This window comes from Netta rufina, assembly GCF_964035555.1.
Source record: "Netta rufina genome assembly, chromosome: 17".
Taxonomy (NCBI): domain Eukaryota; kingdom Metazoa; phylum Chordata; class Aves; order Anseriformes; family Anatidae; genus Netta; species Netta rufina.
This window is the reverse complement of record NC_140141.1, coordinates 6,011,207-6,031,082: the sequence shown is the minus strand read 5'-3', so window position 1 is coordinate 6,031,082 and position 19,876 is coordinate 6,011,207. Positions and strand designations below refer to the sequence as shown.

General features: G+C 39.7%; 1 protein-coding gene across 1 annotated transcript; it reads left to right on the top strand.

The window, feature by feature from the left end:
- The first annotated feature begins 316 nt into the window (after window positions 1–316).
- Window positions 317–18,160, top strand: UBE2L3 (ubiquitin conjugating enzyme E2 L3). The gene is made up of 4 exons (XM_084297199.1): window positions 317–385; window positions 8,632–8,727; window positions 12,460–12,646; window positions 16,045–18,160. The coding sequence occupies exons 1-4, from the start codon at window positions 359–361 to the stop codon at window positions 16,197–16,199; spliced, it is 465 nt and encodes a 154-aa protein (XP_084153325.1). The 5' UTR covers window positions 317–358; the 3' UTR covers window positions 16,200–18,160.
- Window positions 18,161–19,876: the final 1,716 nt, after the last annotated feature.

Here is a 19,876-nt window from a genome sequence, read left to right as displayed (position 1 = left end):
GTGGCGTTATTGTAGAACAAGTGTCAGATCAGCTGAGGCCACTGGCTGCCGTGAGGGAGAGTGAAGGGGAAACAAGCTCCCAGCCAGGGGCAGGACAGATCCTGGAGCATCTCCTGAGCGCACTGGGGCGAGGGAGAACCCCTCGGGGAGCAACTGAGGTGCCCGGACCCGGAGCTGACAGCGCTGAGGCTGCCCCTCAGGGGCTGCCCCCCGCGGCCTGGCGCTGCCGCTCCTGCCCCGCGCCCAGCCCCGCCCCGCCCCGCCCCGCCCCTCCCCGCCCGCCGCCCCAGGAAGCTCCGTCCCGCAGCGCCCTGCCCGCCGCCGCCATGCATTGTGGGGCGGCAGCAGCAGAGCCAAGATGGCGGCCAGCAGGAGGCTGATGAAGGTAACAGCAGCGCCGCGCCGCCGCGGGCCGGGGGGCGCCCGCCCGCCGCCGCCCCCTCCCCCTCAGCGCCCCTCCGGCGGCCGGGGGGCCCCTTCCCAGCCCGGCGGGGCTCTCACCCTGCTCCTCGCCGCTCGCCGGGCCGGGGCGGCCGGGCGGGGAGCAGCCGGCACCTAGGCCGCGGCCGTCAGGGGCCGCCCCGGCTCCCCCGCCCCCCCTCCGCCGCCCGCCGGGCTCTGAGGCGCCGCCGAGGGCCCCGCCGAGAGCCTGGGGCTGGGCGGGGGCGCCGGGCGGGGGCCGGCCGGGTCCCCTCCCGCGGGGGGCTCCCGCGGTGACTAAGCAAAGAGGAAGGGCCGGGGGGGAGGAAGCGCCGCTGCCGGGACGCCGCGGGGAGAGGCCGAGCCCCGGGGCGCTGCCAGGGGTCGGGGCAGCGCCGGGAGGGGAAGGGAAGGGGGCGAGGGGAGGAGAGGAGAGGAGAGGAGAGGAGAGGAGCGGCGCCCCGGCCTCCCTGCCCTGCCCCAGCCCTGCCCCGGGCAGCGAGCGGGGCTCCGGGGCCGGGAGGGCTCTGCCCGGGGGGTGCCGTGCTCGGGGGCTGCCGGGCGCCGACGGCCGGGTGAGGCCGGGGCTTATCGGTGAAGTCTGGACCCGGGTTCAGCACTTTGCTCAGCCCCGCCGGGCGCGGTGATGTTTGCGTCCCCAGCCGGCGGCTCGCGCCCGAGTGCGGTGCTGTTTGCAGCTCGGCTTCGACAAAGGCAGCGTGTTGTTTTAAACCGACGTTTCGTCTGAGGGGCTTGTTTTGTCATCGTTTTGTTTGAGGGCTAAGATACTTCTTAAAAAACAAAAAGATACTCATTGTCCCCAAAAGGTGCAAGCTTCTTCTGTGTGTTGTATGTAATTGCCAATTCATGTCACAAGCTGTTTGCAGTGGAATTTGCCTAGGACACGCGTACTTAGTGGCATAAAATCTGGTTATCTGTAAAACGCTGTGGCAGTACCCTACAGTATCTGCATGCCTGGAACATAAATCAATGAACTTTACAGGTTAGTGCTGTGAAACGTAGGGGAAGGACCCTCAGACCGTCAGGCAGTGCTTTAACCTGATTAGAAACCACCTCCCTGTGGAGTACAACGTAACCGTGCACTAGGATTTGGCATATATATGGGTGATTCTTTTAAACTTAGCCTTTTAATACAGGACTTAGAAGCATCTTCAAGGATGCAGACCCCCGGTAGGGCTGGGATATGTAGATATTTGAAATTGTATTTCCTTAAGTGTGCAAATGCTTAATTAACCGTTGAAGTTCGGTCACTTTTGAAGAAAACAATAGCTTAGTATTGCTTCCATAAGAGTAGTTTTAACATTTTAATTGTGCTATGTAGACATCACAAATTAAATAGTAAATACATTATGTGCAGAGTCATTCATATATATTGAATCAATAGGAGTAAGCCTTTAATTGTCCTTAAGGATCCCGGTGAGATGACATTCATTTATTTCATTTTTGATAGCAGTTGTTCTTGCCACAGCTTTAGAATCATCAATATGTCTGTTCCTTTGTACTCAGATAAGGTTCTTTGTTTCAGATAAACTGAACTGTTGTTAACTATCTTTTTGCAAAGCAGTTTCTATGCTAGTTCTGAAAAATCTGTTAATTGTTCAAAAGAGCATTGCTACTTTCTTGTTAGAGGGGAAAAAGTGTAATTATTTGAAAAAAAAATAAAAAAAATAGCACAGGACATAAAAATCCAGGAGGTGAGTAAATTGTCCTTAATATTTACAGTGCCTCTTGCTTTTCAGCCCCCGTTCAGTTTCACTATGCTTCTTAACCATCAGGTAATACTTCAGTTTTCCACTGAAAGCATACCGTAAAAATGACTTTTGATAAATGTGATGTTCTTTTCTAGAAAAACAGTGTGGCAATTGCTCTTCAGAGGGAGTGGTTTAGGAAGGAAGGAGGCATTGGTAACTTCCCTCTTACATTTTTACTTTCATTTTTATTGCCTTATATTTATGGACTGTGTGTTGTGTGCTTTTCTATGCAAGTTCAACAGCTGTGAGATGCTTTATTGTGTAACTTGTCAGTGCTGTTAAATAGGCAGCTACCTTTGTGCTTTTTGCAGGGTCCAACATGCTTTGAGTCTTCATTCATCTCGGTAGGAACAAACCAGAGCTCTTGTGCAGATGATGTAATGCGGATCTCTGCAGCATGGTGTTTTGCAGGTCCGATCTCATCTGTATCAACCTGATACCGTTGTTTAAGTTCTAAAGTGGAAATTCATAGATCAGCAAATGACTTTTTAAAGTCTTTCACTGTTAAAGTTTTGCAATATTGAAGGGTATGTGGTGTTTATTTCTCAGGGCCATAGAATGATGAGAGATGGTAACTAAAGGAAATAGTTTTTCAGCACGTCACTCCATTTCCTAAAATAATTTAGGATAAGCACTAACTGTCTTTCTTTGGGCTAAATATCAAGTTTGTCTTTGGTAGCTGAGAATAAACTTTGAACCTTTTATAGGTCACATAAAATAAAGTAATTCCCATTTCCGTAAGTTCTTGCCAGCATTTTGAAGTACTGTAATTTTTTCTGGATGCGTGTCATGCAGCATAGTTACTCACATTAATCACAGTGGCACAAAGACTGGATGTAGTAAGTTTGTAATAACATGCTACTTGCACACAGAAAACTGGCAACAGGAGCCTTGTTGCCACCTTGCAGGTGGAAGTGGATGTCCTTTTCCGATGGTGGAATCTTCAACTCACAAGCCTCCTTGTGAAAGAAGTACTAAAAAAAAATCAAGTCCTAAAAAAGTCAAGTTATAACATGCATAAGATTGTCTTGTTATATCAGGCTCTGTGTGCACAAGTTACATTTCATGGGCCAGAGACCTTATTTATGGCTTCCTGTAGCTGTATGCCATTGACTTTATACCATTGACTAGTCTAACTCAAGTGTTCTCTACTGTTTTTTCAAGTCTTTCCAGGAGCACACCTAGGTTAGTAAAAATGTGAAATATTCATAGCTAATGAATCACGTTCCACCAACGTTTGAGGTGGAGTTTTGATCTATGAGCCACCATTACACCTCTTCAAAGAGCCACAGCTGTCAGATATCAGCTCCTCATGAAATGTGAGAGGTGGGAATAAGGCAGTCTTCAACAAGGGTTTGTTGTTTTGGATCATCTCTGGAGGGGGGGAAAAAAAAAAACGGCAAATACAGAGTAATTAGATTTAGGAAAGCAGCATAGCTTTCTCTTTCAAGGGAGCTGCTTTGCTTCAAGACCCTTTCTCGTAAAAATCAAATTGTCTCCAAACACTTCTGATGGGGAACACAGATCTCCAGGAGACGTGCCAGAGATTTCACTCGAGTGCTTTTCACAGTTGCCACCCACTGATGTAAAACAAGCCGCTTTCCATTGGAGATCTGGAGCTAAATGATATGTGGAGAGGTAGTGGGTAGTTGCAAAGGGAAGGCTATTTCGGGGCTGGATAGTCATAGTACTTGGGGTTTGAGTAGCGTGTGGTACCGACATGGGCCTTCAACTGGCATTTTTCAGCAACATCTGAGGAGGCTGGCTGGTCCCGGGCTTGGAGCTGCTTCTTTGTGTTCATCTGCAATATGAGCAAGCCAAGGTTTCTGTAGGATCCATGCTTTTGTTCCTGGCTTTTAGATATCAAAAGTGTTTTTAGTGTTAAGAACTGAAAATAGATTTAAATAATAAGTAACAGGTATTTTCTTCTTGCTGTTCTCACTCTGCTGCCATGATTGCATAGGCAAACATTTATGCAACTATTGAACTTCATGATAAAACAGAAAAACAAAGCCACACCCATGTACCTGCTGTAGATGGCCTGCAATCTGCAGTATGCTGTGGTCTTGTAAACAGTATAACCATTCCAAATAAAGGTGTTTTGACCAACTTCGCTATTGAAAAACTACTCTACGTGGATCCAGACATTGGTCCTCAGTAACAAGGGAAGTCTGGCTTTGAGCAGCTATGGTTGTCCCTATGGAAAAGTGAGAATACTGATTTACTTTCCTTTTTGGAAACTGAAGAGTGGCAAAAGGATTTATAATCAACATCTTAAGAAAACATTTCTGAATAAAGATCAGCTGGAAAATATTCTGCCAAAAAGTAGAATTAATAAATAAAAAGCATGGTGTGTATACAGGCTGTAATGTCACAGTGGAAACTTAATAATAGCTCCTATAAGAGCTAGAATCTGTTTTGTTTTGTTTTCTGTTATACTTGGTTTTAATGTGTGTTTTTGTTTTTTGACCTTTCTCAGCAGTATACAAGATTCAGAGAGTAAAATTGGCCAGCGCCTTATCAGTGCTTTGGAGCCTTGTTTAACTTTGTCACACTTCTCTTAGAGATTCTATTTATGACCAGGTAAACAGAAATTGTAAACACAAGACAAATGAGGTTTGGAGTTGTTTCAGTAAACTCATTTTTCTCTGTGAATTTAATAGCATTTTGGGCTTGATGCAGAACTTGGTGAAGTCAGGATAAGCCATTACCCCCTACTCCCATATCTTGGATTAAACTCTTACTGGTGTTAAGTCTTCATTGTGTTTTCATACTAGGTTTGTTTCTTTTTAGACAAGACCCCAAACTTCAGAGATGCACAGGCAAAGCAGTTGCAGGCCTGTGTTCAGAACCATTTTTTCCTAGTCCTGGATGGAATTTAGAGGAACTGGGAATTCTAAAAATTATTAGAACGAGAATATATGGGTTTAGGTGTATACTTAATATTTGAACCTTCTTTTTAAGAGTTGAGTATGTTTTAAGCAGATGCCACTTAATTTTCTTCTTCATTTCAAACATTTTATTTTCAATAGCATGTAATCATTTGTGCTGTTCAAAGCTAAAATTAAAATTTTAACAATTTATTGATTGATTATATACGAGAAGGGTAGCGCGTACTTGTAGGACTGCCTTCAGACCAGCTATTGCCTCTAAACCAACATTTTCCCCTTTTCACGCACTGTGTGTAACACTTTCTCTGAACATCTCCAAACTACGAACATCCTGCCCCAAGGGAGCCCCCTGAAATAAGAAGATGTTTCTGTTTTATAAACGGGCAAACCAGTGCAGGCAGGCCACGTGCAAGGTTGATAACAGAGTAATGAAAGATGACTTAAATTCTTACTGCAGTGTTCTAACCTCTAGTTACACTCCTTCTGTGCGCCTTTAATTATGTTACTTGACAAAATTAAGGGGTAGAGAACGGGAATAGGAATTAATCCATTCACTGTCTGCCTAAACTCCTAAGGGTTATTTTAAAGTAAATATTTGAAATATATCCTTTAACATCATCAAGTAATTTTTGTCTCTTTGGACTTACTCAAGCTCATGCTAAATACAGTATGAACTTTTAATCTGTGCTGTTTGATGGTATTTAGTAGCTCATTCACTCCTAACTGTATGTGTATGCTTTAGTTGTGTCTGCCTCTGTAATTCGGAGGCAATTTAGATCTTTATTAGGGGGTTTTGTCAGTTGCCAGGAAAAAAAAAAAAAAAAAACACAAACACCCCCTGTGCCCTTTTAATCCCGAGTACTGAATCTCTATCACTCCTGATGAATTACACACAAAAAAGAACCTAAAAATATGAATTGCAAATATAGTATTACACTGTAAATACACTTCTAGGATAAATTAGAACTCGTCTTAAGCAAATAATTCATGCAAGTCATATCTGTGTGAGGAGAGGAATTGCTGAGTTTATACTCCTCTGCTTCCTTTTTCAGTTATTAGTTACTACCTCAAGACCCAAGGCAGCAGCAGAAGCACAGAATGTAGTCCCAATGCACTGCAGTAATTTACCACTTCTTTGATTATGAAAGGGAACTCCTGCATAGGCTTAGCAAGTCATTTTAAAAGAGGAAGGTGCCCTGAACACAGTTTCTGCTTGCTCTTTGCCCTTGTGTCTTCCAGGCTATTTAATTCCCTCTCCCGTGTGGTGGACTTGAGGGAAAACAGGGAATAATTTTTGCATATTTGATTTTTTCTTCCTTTCATGCGACTTTTCCAAACCTGTGATGATAATTTCCACATGGAAGCTGCACCCTCACTGGGATGTTTTGGGGATTTCTGTAGGTTTCCATATACGTGTAACATTTTAAATATATTGACTAGAAAATATCCAAACCCATTTTTCTTCCCGTGTTTTAGAGGCAAACTACTTGTGTTGCCTGTTTATTCATGCTTGACTGCCTTATGGTTAATCTGGCTTGTTTTGGTCCTGGTGTTTGGCGCGTTACATCTGGTGTAGAAGGGGGTTTATCCCTATTACACCCTGTGGAGGGGTTGTTTGCAGGCCTTCACAGTTCTGTAAGTGTAGACAGCAAGCGGCTTAGAGCAGTGTTGTGAGTTAGTTCCTTTCCTGAACCAGCCAGGATGAGCAGTGTTGGTCAGGTCATTCCTGAGCTGATGCTTTGTGCAGTGAGCATTCAAAGCCAGCTGTAAAGCAGCGTGCAGATTTGCAGTTTCAGAGGTCAAAAATGATCTCTCATACCTGTGATAATAAAGGTTATTTTCATCTGGGTACTTTGGCTTGCTCTGGATCCCTCTAAATGTGCTTCATGGAATTATTTTTTTTTCCGTATGTTTTCCTGCATTAAGGAAATAAGATAATCCTCTTATCCTTTAAAAAAAAAAAAAGCAAAATAACAACAACAAAAATGTCTGTGATATTGCACAAATCTAACAGCAGTGGAATTTGGGGATTAATCCAGAGATCCAGACTAAGCAGCTGGTTTTAGTGTCATGAAGATTGTGTTGGGCATCAGTTCAATATCCGAGACACCAAGGTTAAACTGTTGTGTTCTGAGTGTGCTCCTGCTTTCAGTGGGTGGAAGTGGAAATGTTCATCTTCTAGTGTGTAGCTGTCATGATTTTTTTCTTTTCTTTGTGCATTTGGAAATTTTGTTCCCCCTTTGTGTTTGTGTTTTATCATGTTGCTAAGTTTATGGAAGAGATCACTGCAAGTATTAAATCTCTGCCAGGCAGATGCAGAAAAGGTTGTTCTATGATGAAATACTAATATTTTAGCCAAAAAAAAAAACAAGAAGAAACCCATTTACCGTGAAACCTGACTTTTTTTTTTTTTCTGGCATATAGTGTTTTTGGAGTTTATAGTTGGAGTTCCTCATAACATACAGCTTAGTTTCACGAATGTGGTTGCACTCAGCAAAGAATTGTGTGCTGGCAGAGTGCACAGAAGCAACATTTTTCCTAATGTGTGTGGCCATACAGGCGTGTGCTTCAGTCTTGAAATCATCGGGAAGATTTTACGTTTCACTGGGGATGACTTGAATTTGAATTCACTTAAATTCTCATTAAAGGTCAAGCTCTTTAATTCAACAGCAAAGGCCTATCACTACCGGGTTTAAAAATAATAATTAAAAAAAAAAAAAAAAGTAGAGCCTTGAGGTGTTTTTTTCTGGTCTTAAAGCTTCAAGATGAAATACTCTGGAAAACAGTTGCTACAGTAGGGCTTATAGGTGACTTTAAATATGAAAATAGCTAAAATATTTGTTTTGGTGATAGATCACTAACCAATCGAAAATAATTTGACAGGTGATTGATGGGTGCAGAAAGATGCTTTGTTCAAGAGTGATGTAGTTATAAAGAGCAGCATCTTAATAAATGCTGCTAACTCAGAGGTATGAACCAAAGATGAAGAAGCATCTTCTTGAGTTATTGATCTAAATAAGTCTACCTTGGGTTGGATACTGGATTTGCATCAGTTTAAGTTGATCTAGCAGGAATCTGTTAGTTTTTGGTTGAAATAATGGGTCTGTCTAGCGACTTAAGTGTTTAAAGCTGTTATGAAGTAATTCTTCCGAATCAATAGTTCTCATTCAGAAAAGAACTCAGTTGCACTTGATTTTTGTTCTTTGCTGTTATCAAAGGCACTGATTTGCATTTGAGATGTAAAAACAGTTAAAAATATACTTTTTCTTATACTGCTACTTCATTGTATGTATAGTGGTGTTATTAACAAAGCATTTTTTGTATCTGTGACCTACCAAAAAACAACTATTTTTAAATACCCTGTCTCAGAAAATTTTACTTCCCACAGGGGCAAAATTTTCTGTTTTATGTGGGTTGCCACCACTGAAATCTCAATATTCTTTAGTATTAAAGAACCCACATTGACCTGCAAGCATTCTGAAATGTTGATATGAGCATCTTGTCTGATGTTACTATTAACTTTCGCTTACACTCTGCTTGTTTTCCAGGAGCTTGAAGAAATCCGCAAATGTGGAATGAAAAACTTCCGTAATATCCAGGTTGATGAAGCTAATTTATTGACCTGGCAAGGGCTTATTGTTCCTGTGAGTATAGATGGTTCCTTATTCTAATGAGCTTTAAAATAAAGCAACGATCATTTGTATCACAAATGCACAGGTTAGCATTGCTGTTAGTGACTGTTAGTGCTGTTAGTTTTGCACCTTCACAAGACTATTTCTTACTGCTGTAAGAACTGGCTTTTGGAGTTCTGGTTTTCTGGGCATTTAATGTAGCCCTAGACTTAATTCTTGGTTCTCTTTAGGCTTCTCTGATCTTAGGCAAATACTGTGACCTTCCTGTCTCATTTTACTTGAATGTCTTGTGTGGTTTTATTCTATCCATGTCTGATTACGTTAGTCGGTGTTTCTCATAACTCCTGTGAAGAAAAATCCATACGTAATTGAAAGAGATTCTAGACCTCTCTGATCGATACCTGGCTGGATGCTGCGCAGCTGTAGGCCTGGTCCAACAGACAGCTGCAACTGGCAAGGGCTGGGGCTCAGTGATGGCACTGGGTTACTATGGAAAGGTTTTGTAAAAGAGAGGCAGGTTCATTTTGTGGTTTGTTACGTTAATCTGAAAGTACAAAATCTACATCATAGGATAGAGTCTGAATTGTGAATACTTCGTTTACTTCTCAATAGCTTTTGGTGTGTGTTTCGGTTTTCAGTTGTTTTTTGGTTTTTTTTGGTTGGTTGGATTGTTTTGTTTGTAACTGACTGTATTTCTAGAACAAAATTTAGTATTGGAAAAAGTTTGATGCAAGGAAAAGGCTTGGATTCCCAGAACTGAACTCTTTAAATTGAAGTCATGTGGATTTTCACCTCCTTTATTTTCCACAGCCATGGCTCACGCTTACTTAGTTACATGAGCTACTCGAATGTCTGCAGCAATAGAAGCTGTGCCAGTAGAGCATCAGTTCTACTTTTCCTTTAGTACTACCTAAAAGGTCTCCTGACCAGCGTAAATCTTTTTAAAACACTTTGAAACAGTCTGGCAGTGCCTGTGCTGTGTTAGCTGAAGGGCATTCCCGAACTTGGATCATGCAGTCTCTGCTGAGATAATTGCGAGGCCTTTGAACTTGAGGTACTGTAAAACAGATTTAGTTTACTCTTTACATGCATTTCTGCAAATAATTCTAGTGGTTGAGGTTATTCTCGCAAATAAAGAATGCAGGATTTGACACTAGGATTTGGCATAACTGAGGAATGGTGTGCTTTGTAAGCCACTCCGCTATTTGTGGTTCATGTATAACAGGATAGTGTTCTGATAATACGCTAATGTGGCTAATAAAGCAAAGCACCAGAAAGTTTATTCCTGTTAATATTTGCAGTACATGGTGTACTATTTCTATTTCTAATACTTTCTGCTCACCAGGGTATGAGCATGAACTTTGTTTTCTTTGCAGAGATTCACATTGCAAGTGTTCGAGCATCATTGCAATGAGCCACACTTTATGCTTGCCTTTTGCTTTATACTGTGCCCTGTTGCAAGGGCACATAAATAAATTCATTACTGGTGTAGTTAAGAGGGAATTTTGTCACGAAATCTACGTTTATTATAGTAATTAATAATTATGTGTTGTAAGTGTTGAAAGAGTAGTATGGATGACTATTCAGAGGAAATACTAAAAACAATGCTTTCTATGAAGCATAATTTTTTAGCTATTGCATTCTTGGGGTTGGTGGCTTAAAAATGTCAAATACAAACTGGTTGCAAGTATAGGTGGTTTGTTTTGTTTCTTTTCCTGAGTTGTTGCTTTTGAAGTTTTACTTGCTGTTTCCATTTTTGTGCATGGTAAGGGTTTAATGACATACTACTCATATTTTAGTAGGACTAACTGGTTACTGATTATTAAACTCTAACTAGGCATTATTTTGGTCAATTTCTTAATGAAAGTGTTAAAAGATATGAAGGTTAGTATGTTAGTTCTGCATGTTCATGCAGAATTACTGTGAAAAATACTGCTCTAAAAACCTTTATATATCATATTTTGCTCTTTGGAACAACTGTTAGTTTTCCAGAGTGTTCAACTGAGACAGCTTGTCAATGTGTTTTCCTGTTCTAAATCCTAGAATAGGGCACCTTATGTACCCTATGTTGGGAAGGTACACTGTTGGTTTCAAACATCAGTACAAAACTTCAGGCTCCTTGCCCTTTTAAGAGGGACTGTTGGTGTACCATGAATTTCATTTTACTCTGTCCATAGCAAGCAGTTTTGATAAACTTTTGCAGAGCAAAATACTCCAGGTGAATGTAAGTCAACTGCTTGATCTGTGTTTCACTATAATTCTGATTCTCTCCCTTGTCAGTATCAGAATAAATGTAACAAACTATTGGAAATCAGTTGCTGGAATAGTTTGTGTTTTGTCCATTGAAAAGATGAGCAACCCTTTTACATACATTTTTAGTTAAATTTATTGGTGAGTTATAGTGAAGAACTGTTCTGACTGAAAGAGATCCAAGCAGAAAATGGATGTTTCTAAGCCAGGTCAGTTCCTGTATCAGTTCATTGAACATCTTCACAAATTCTAGCATGTGGTGGAGGTAAGAACAAGTGAACAGGGTGGGGGGAAAGGGCATTAAATACTGAAATGGTCACTATGACCAGAAAGTTACCTGTTAAATTTACCAGGTTTTTATGATTGCTTTGATAAAGTGATTTTAAGGCACTTTACTTACCTCTGGCCTTGACTCAAAAAGTTGTGCTTTATTTCTTAGAAATGCACAGCCAGCCTTCCCCACGTGGATGAAACTAAAATAAAACTTCAAAATGCTCCTTACCCCCAAATATTGGTAAAGCTTTTTTTAACTCGTGGGTGAGTTTGATTGAAAGAAATTATCTGATGGGTCTTGAAGGATCTGCGTGATTATACTTAACACAACCTGGAAACATTCAGTCTTCAACTGTTTTTCTTCAAGTATCTGGAAAGGCTTCATGACAGTTTTAGTTTTCATTGCAGAATGGCATTTTTATCAGCTTGAAATGTAGCAATAACTTATTTTTCTTCTGCCTTTCTTCTGCAGTTAGTATTTGAAACAATATCAATAGTCTAACAGGTTTTCTAAATGAGGTTCTAGGCATTGTTTTTTTCTGTTACAGCAGGAAGATCTGCTTTGCCTCCTTCACAGTTCTTTCATCGTACTCCTTCAAACATGATCTGATAACAGTGGGTGCTAAAACTGCATACGAATTCAGAATGTTCTCATCAGCAGACGCAGTGAATATCTATCTTTAGTACAAATGAATGCTCAGCAGATTTTTATGTAGTCAGCACAAAAAGGTTCTCAGAATGTATAGGGAAATCTGACAAATCAAACTGCCTTGCTGTTCGAACCACCATGTTGTGAGACACACAAAATAACTAGGTTTAGAGAAACCAATTTCCTTGCCAGATTTCCTGTTAGTGTCTCAGAAAGGGTTTACAATGCTTTTTTTTTGAAATACAAAGGTGTGGGAATAAAAGTACTTACTAGATAGATCTCTGATCATGGAGTTAATGGTATTGGGTGCTTTCCTACCAGTAGAAATGTCAGCCTGCTTCAGAACAGTGATAATTCTCCTTTTCCAGGGTGAATACAAAGATAGAGGTTGTATTGCTTCTTTCTTACCAAATTGGTTCTGATGTTCTGACACATGGACGTGTCAGTGTGTTTGGGGAAAAAAAGTGCTTTAAAACGAGGTCATTTGATAGATTGAAGCCTGGAGCTTGCTTTTTCTTAAATTTTGTTTGTTAGAATATGCTACATTCTTGATTTTTGTTACCTTGTTGCAGGACAATCCTCCATATGACAAAGGAGCCTTCAGAATCGAAATCAACTTTCCAGCAGAATATCCATTCAAACCTCCTAAGATTACATTTAAAACGAAGATCTATCACCCTAACATCGATGAAAAGGGTCAGGTTTGTCTGCCAGTAATTAGTGCTGAAAACTGGAAGCCAGCAACCAAAACTGACCAAGGTAGGAGTCCATGGGGGAAAAAAAACAGATATTAAGAGACTTTGCACTGTGTGTTTGAAGCTAGTAGCGTTTCACCTTGTCAGGCAGTGACTGCTTTCCTGATGTATCTGTTTCCATAAGCTCTGCATCATGAATCACATGATGTGAGCACAGTGTGCAACTCTTTTGGAATCTCATTTTGTTATTAGAACATAAGGTAATGACACTGACTTGTGGCATTTCCACCTCCAGGAAACCACGAAACTTAATGACTGATGAGTTTATTAAGGTGGTAGCTCATGGTATATTTTTTTTTTTTTTAAAGTCATTTCTCTTGGTAGTCAGGAGAGAATGGTGAGGGTATTACTTCGTGTTTCATTTTAAACAGTGACTTTATAATCCAGATGTGTCGTTTGCCTTGTTTGGTTAAGCAAAAACTAAATTATAACACAACTCTTAGCTCTTAAAAGATCACTGCTGTGAGGTTTAGTGTGTAGAATGTCTTTGGATAAGAATTTAAATATTTTAAGGTAAAAGTTTCATCGGGTCCTTGGCCAGACTGAGAGTATGATATGAATAGGCTTTGTCTGTTGTTGTTCCTGTTGGGGTGAGAATTTCACTTTTTTTTCTGGCAGGGAACGAGAAATTTGATATAAAGTGATTACTACTGTACACTTTAAAAAAAAAAAAAAAAAAAAAAAAAAGGCAAGCATTCTTGCAATAACTGCTTGTTTTAACAAGTTGAATGCAAATCTGTAGCAGTTTAATCCAGTGCAAGAACTTCAATGGCACTGATATGTCTTGGTCTGTAGGAAAAGGTATTTCCATCTTCCAGACTCTTTAGGATTATTTTCATGTGAACCTTGTTCCTGATAGTAAACAATGCTCTAGTTAAGATTTCTTTTTCTGTATATTTTTCTATGCTAATAAAACTACTTAGTTTGCACCATCTTACCCCAATGACAAAATAAATATATATCTGTGTGTGTGTGTGTACACACACACACACACACACACACACACATATATATACACACATATAAATGTCTTTTGGAAAAGAATGAGCAGTTGAATGTTGGGGGGAAGTGGGGACAGAAGCAAAAAGAACCTGTTAAGTAGATAGTGAAAATCTTGCAATTTGTTCTGGATTTTTCTTAGATTATGTAGGACAAAGATCCTTTGGAGAAATGAAGTTGAAGCAATGTGTAGAAGGTTTCTGTGAACAACTTAGTAGTTGTCTTAACTAGAGAAAGCTAATTAAGTTGAAGAAAAGGAATGACTTACTGGCTCCACCTGGCTAGAAGTGTGAGTTGGTGTCAGCTGGAACTATTGAGGAAATCATTTGTGTGTGGAAAATAGAGTTTCCTGAAGAAGTAGTAAAATCCTCTTTTTCTGAGAAAAGCAATACAAAGTACCTTACAATTAGAATTTGAAACAGATCTTGGGTACCAAAATATTTCAAATTTCTCATTCTGCGGTTTTATGGTCTTTTGTGCATCTTTTTTCCTCTTTAAAAAGTCATTTTAGTGTCAATGTCTGATGTTAATTCATCCTTATATGAGCCTGCAACAATATCATTACAGCCCTGCTTAAGTGTCTGTCCCCTCTTCTGTAGGACTGTTCTGCACAGAAAAATAAACTTCAGGTTGTTTGCTGTGTAGGCCTTTTTCTGGAAATAAGGCAATGTTATTACTATGGGTATCAAAATAATTGGTTTTGATCAGTCAAGTGTCAGAGGATAGAGAAATGAGGTTTATCATAGATCATCAACTCATCTTTTGTATAGTGTTTACAGTTGAACTTTATTAATTTAGCTTAATACTAAGACTATGGTGACAGTATGGTATTAAAATGCTGTGGCTGTTGAGACAACTACTGGTTTTAGGAATTTAGGGAATTAGGAAAAATGCTAATTTTTCCTGGTTTGTGGGTTAACTTCCTATAAAGTGTTACTAGATTGTTACAGTGCTTTATGTTTTACTGAATGAAAAGGGTTACGTACAGTATTGATCCTAGTCTCGTAAGTAAATACTAGCAATATGATGACATTTTTCAGAAGTACAGGACAGGCAAGTTGCTGTGAAGTAAGCTAGTACCAGTTCTGCGTTCCTTAGAAAGTTTGTTACAGTTTAAACTCTGATTTATGTTAAGAAAGGTTCCTGCTTGGCAATATACTGACAACCTTACTTCTTGGGAGTTTGTTTTGAGAGGTGTGTCCCTCCTTTGTGTCAGGTAAGGGTAGAAAAGAGTACGAGTGTGAGGAGATTTGTGCTCTGAAAGAAGCTATTCTAGAATCTACCAGAGTGATAGGTACTATAAGAACTGACATTGCCAAACCAGGGAGAATGCAGTTAAACTGGTAGGCAGCAGTTTCAGAACAAACAATAGCACCTGACTTTCCATACAACGTGTAGCTCTGTTGTGGAGCTCCCTGCCACTGGATGTTGTGGCTCTCAGAATTTGATGTGAGTTCAGAAGGAGGCTGGCTGTGGTGTGTAATGTATGCAGTTAACAGGTGTGGTACGCTTACTTTAAAATATCTTGGTACTGCTTTGTGTTGCTCTGGATAGCCCAAACTTACTTCAAGTGGAATGTTGTTGCTATTCTTGTACAGAGAAATGCGTTTTTCTGTGTCCTGTCTGTAGGCTTGCCCTGTTATGTACCTCCCTCTCAGTGGATGGGTATCAGATCTCAGGATTGTTGTAACCAATTTAGCTTTAAATGGTCATGAGAATGTATATGAGGAAAATGTAGCAATAAATGGCATCGTAGTATGTGAGGTTCATTGTGTAAATGTGAAGTGCGATGTAGTTATTGTAAGAATGACTTCCTTTGACAGTGATGAGGAGTGCTGATGAAATAGTTGTCAACAGTAAGGTAAAAAGCATCTTACAGTTCTTACCCATTTGTTTTCCGCAGTATCTCTCTACTAGGAGATATATTTGGCAGTTCAGAATAATGACAAGACTTGTCTGGTGTTTGTAGGGGAGGTAAGAGTCATAGAAAGATATAAAGCTGAAGAAATGGTTTCCTGAAGCAGACCCAATTACAACTGAATCGTGTAACTCATTGTGACAGGTGTCAGGAAAAAATGCTTCACAATGGAGATCCCAGTGTTCACTTCATCCAGTCCATTTTAGATGAGCTTGTCTGTGAAACTTCGTTTCCTCCTTAGCTGTGTGAAAAGTATTTCACAGATAGGATGCTAATTACATGGGAAATAACTTGAAGTGCATTTTGATCTATGCTGAAGTAGTTGATCTTGCTTACAGATAGGATTTTTTGGTACCCGTTCACTGTATCAAACTCAGTCTTGGCATACTGCTAAAGTTATTTTCTTATTGGGGAATTTTGCTTACATTTTGATATTAAAAATGAACCATCTTAGTATCTGACAATATTTATACTTCTTTTGACAGTAATCCAGTCCCTCATAGCACTGGTGAATGATCCACAGCCCGAGCACCCCCTTCGGGCTGACCTAGCTGAAGAATACTCTAAGGACCGTAAAAAATTCTGTAAGAACGCTGAAGAGTTTACAAAGAAATATGGTGAAAAGCGACCAGTGGACTAAAATCTGACACAGTTGATGTCAGCAACGTATGATAGAAGATCGGAGCAGTGCATTTGAGACACCCCGTAAAGCAGGACTCTATGGAAAATTGACAAGTGCCACCTTTCGGTGTTAACTTGTGGCTGTTACTAACTTTCTACAGTTTTCTTAATCAAAAGTGGGCTAGGTAACCTGTAAAGAAAGGATTAAAAATTTAAGATGTTCTAGTTCTGCTTTCTTTGTTTAAAAATCACTGCTTCAATATACTTTAAAGTATGCTGTTTTCTTTTTCTTGTCAGAATTTATCAAAAATATCTTAGACTTATATTCTGCCCTTAAATTGAAAAGGTTGTGGCTGTCATTTCTTTTTTTTTCCTTGCAGTTCCCACTATCCTGAGTTCACTTAATTCTTCATTGAATTTTCTCTCCTTCCCCAAACTGATGTCTTAGAAAAAAATATCCCAGTTCTGGCAGAAAATGATTGAGTGTTTGGCAGTTTTGTTTACTTTTCTCTTTGAACATTGCACTGTGCTTTTATGGGACTTGCTGCAAGTTCCCTTTAACTTCAGTTTGTAACATAATAAACAAAAAACAAACCCCACAAATACAATCAGAAATAATGTCCAGGTCTTATGTAAATCTGGCTGGTGTTACCACAAAATGTTTATTAAACGGGGAAACCCAAGTTTCTGTGTGCGTGATTGAATTAAAATATGGCTTATGTCCTGCTTTTGGAAAACTATGGAAAAAACTAATCTGTAGCAAACAAGTAGTGGAATGTGATTACAAACTCCTTTCACTTCTATTCTTTATGCCTATGCAGAGTAGCTAGGAAAACATGCACAGAACATTGCTACCAGTTCCAGAAACTGAGGACCAAGAGGTACCAAAGTAATAAACTGTTCTTGAGTCAAAAGTCAGTATTTTAGAAATAATTTTGATTTTAGAAATTATTTTGAATTCAAATACTAAATCTGTCAGCACTGCTAGTTATCTGAGTGTGTTTTCTCATCAGAATGCATATGGAACATCTGTGCTTTAGGGGTGGCACTCATGCTGCTTCCCTGCCCAGTTGCTGTACAGTTCTTACTTAAAATAGTATGAGAATAGGATTAAGCAATAAACTGTAATAGAGTACACTTCACTACTGCTGTTCCTATGTTTTAGAAATACACATTAGATGGTTTAATGACTACTTCAAGTATTGTTCTATCACCCTAACTTAATCAGGCAGAGCTCTTTTCCCTTTGCTCCAGGGCACGCCCATGCTGAAGGCTGCCCTTTCTGCTCAAAACTGAGCACCCTCTACTCCATGTATTGCTTTTCTTCTGCCTGCCTGTCCTAAATCTGAAGTGTGATCATAGCTCCACAGTCAAACTGCCATACAATCAAACTGCCTTCTCTTCCCCACCTGTGGAATTGGGGTATGTTAATGAGCAAACATGTTTCCAGAAATCCATAGGTATCTGGGAGTACATATCACGCTGATGTGCGGAAGTTGAACTAGAAAATCCCTCACACCCAGATGGTTGTTTTTACTCCTAAATTCAGTTTTAATACAGCCTCTGCAACCTTTCAGAACTAGTGTGTCAAGCGGTAGGTCTCTTTTTTTGGTTTTTAATGTATTGTATATTTGCTATTTCTTCATTCACTCTTCTCATCCAGCCAGCTTTTATTTCAGACTTAGTGTAAACAATGACAGCCCAGTACCTCACCTCTGTTGAAAGTAAATTTTTTTATAAGTTAGGGAGCTAAGAAATTTTATGTTTAAGTGTTCTTAGACAGATTCTTTGGCAGGTAAATAAAGTTAAACCACATTCACCTTATTTACGGAAACTTGCATTTCCTAAGTGTTTTCAGGCTTGTGAGAGCACTGTCTATTACCAAATTTTCACATCTTTGTGTCTTCATTTGCAGAAAGTTGGTACTGATTTTGTTTCATTCATGCTCACTCGGATTCATAATAAAATAATGCCAAATTATCTGTCAAACTGAAGTGTGTGTAACTTCTGCATCAGATGAGTCACTGTACCTTTCGATCATGTCTGCTGGCATAGAAACTTTCCATTCTTTAAATTTGCTTTTTTATCATCATTATTTAAAACAATTCTGGCACTAGTTTGCTGCCGTTGTTACTACTAAACAATATACTTTCTGGTTGTAAGCCTCTCAGGTTAAAGACTGCATTTCTTTGAATCAGTGTGACATGGATGCCATTGAAAGGGAACTGGAAGGGCTGTGTAATTCAAGGAGCTGCAGCTGATTCATACAGGCCTCTAGCAGTGCTATACACCGGCTACTCGAATTCATCTGTAAAGATCATGTAGAAGACAGGTGTTGCTATCAGTTCTCGTTGTGTGTTCTTCATAGCTCAATTTCTAAACTATGAGGTGTGTAACATACTTAATGGCTTTTGTCTGTAGGTGGCCCTCGGAAAGAAAGATGAGACATCAAATACTGTACTGTATGGTTGAAGTGGGGGGGGCAGGGGAGAAGTCAAATCCTTTGTTAACTCAGGAAATCAAGCTCTTGTGCTCTTTGGTTCCCTAAGCCATGCTGAATTCTAAACATGCAGTTTAAAATCCAAAATAAAAACAACGTACTGGTGAAACTACACCCAGGAGCACTGGTATAGGCTTTCTGCAATTCCATACTGCTACCCTAATAAAAATTGCTCTCAAAGGTGGTGTGGCATGGTTTTGTTTTCAGACTTCTTTTTAAGTATCTTGATCCAGCGACATTCATACGTAGTGGTCTGAATGCATTTTTAATTTGAACTCAGTGTTGTTTTTTAAAGCTTTCATAGAATTGCTGAGAAAACTTCACCCTGTGCATTTTACGCATTTGAAAGGTTTCTTATTTAGAAGTCCTTTAGTAGTTCTTTATTCATTTTTCAATTTAAAACTCATTTGAATTTAAAAGAAAATTTGTGTTTTGATGCTGTTCACTTAAATACGGTATTTATAGTATGTTTTTCTTAACGATACAGAGCCAACTCAGGTTAAGATTGCTGTCATCACGTTAATTTCTGTGTTGAGCTAGCAGAAAATGCACACAAGTCAACGTGTTGTAACCCATTGATTGTGATCAGAGCAAATTGATCAATCAGGATATGGTGCAATTTAAAAGTTAAAATTAAGGTTAAAAATTACATGTCAAAATATGGTCCCATTACATTAAAAGCAGAGAACTATTATTAGCTAAGCTGCGTGGGTGTGGGGCATATTCCTGTACGTAAGATACCATCAGTCACTAGATGGCACTCACACGTCTAACTGCGCTCAGGATCTTCAGTCACCTTCCACAGGTTTACCATCTTTTTTTTTTTATATGTTGTATTGACAACAGAAACAAAAACTTTACCATCAAACACCGATGGGACAAGCTTCAGAAGTTGTCATTCCACATGCTAGCTACTACTGTAACCTGAAACTGCTTTGTATAGCACTTGCACGGTGTGGCAGATGTTTGTTTAAAAAAAAAAAAAAAAAAGTAAAATTAACTCTGTGATAGTAATCTAGGAAATAGCCTGAAAAAATATTCATAAAATGTCCCTGGTGATGTTTTTCTTTTTTGTATTTGTACAGAACAAAAACTCCCTCAGATGTCCAAAAGGAAGGAAAGGTGAACTGGTTCCCATTAATGGTACAAAAGGATATTCTTTTGGCATTCTGCAGGTGATCACAGTTAGAGTGGAT

Excerpts from the sequence above, each read along its gene's own strand:
- UBE2L3 (XM_084297199.1), top strand. The coding sequence starts at position 359 with ATGGCGGCCAGCAGGAGGCTGATGAAG. Across the intron at positions 386-8,631 it reads CCAGCAGGAGGCTGATGAAG|GAGCTTGAAGAAATCCGCAA; the intron begins GTAACAGCAGCG and ends CTTGTTTTCCAG. Across the intron at positions 8,728-12,459 it reads GGCAAGGGCTTATTGTTCCT|GACAATCCTCCATATGACAA; the intron begins GTGAGTATAGAT and ends ACCTTGTTGCAG.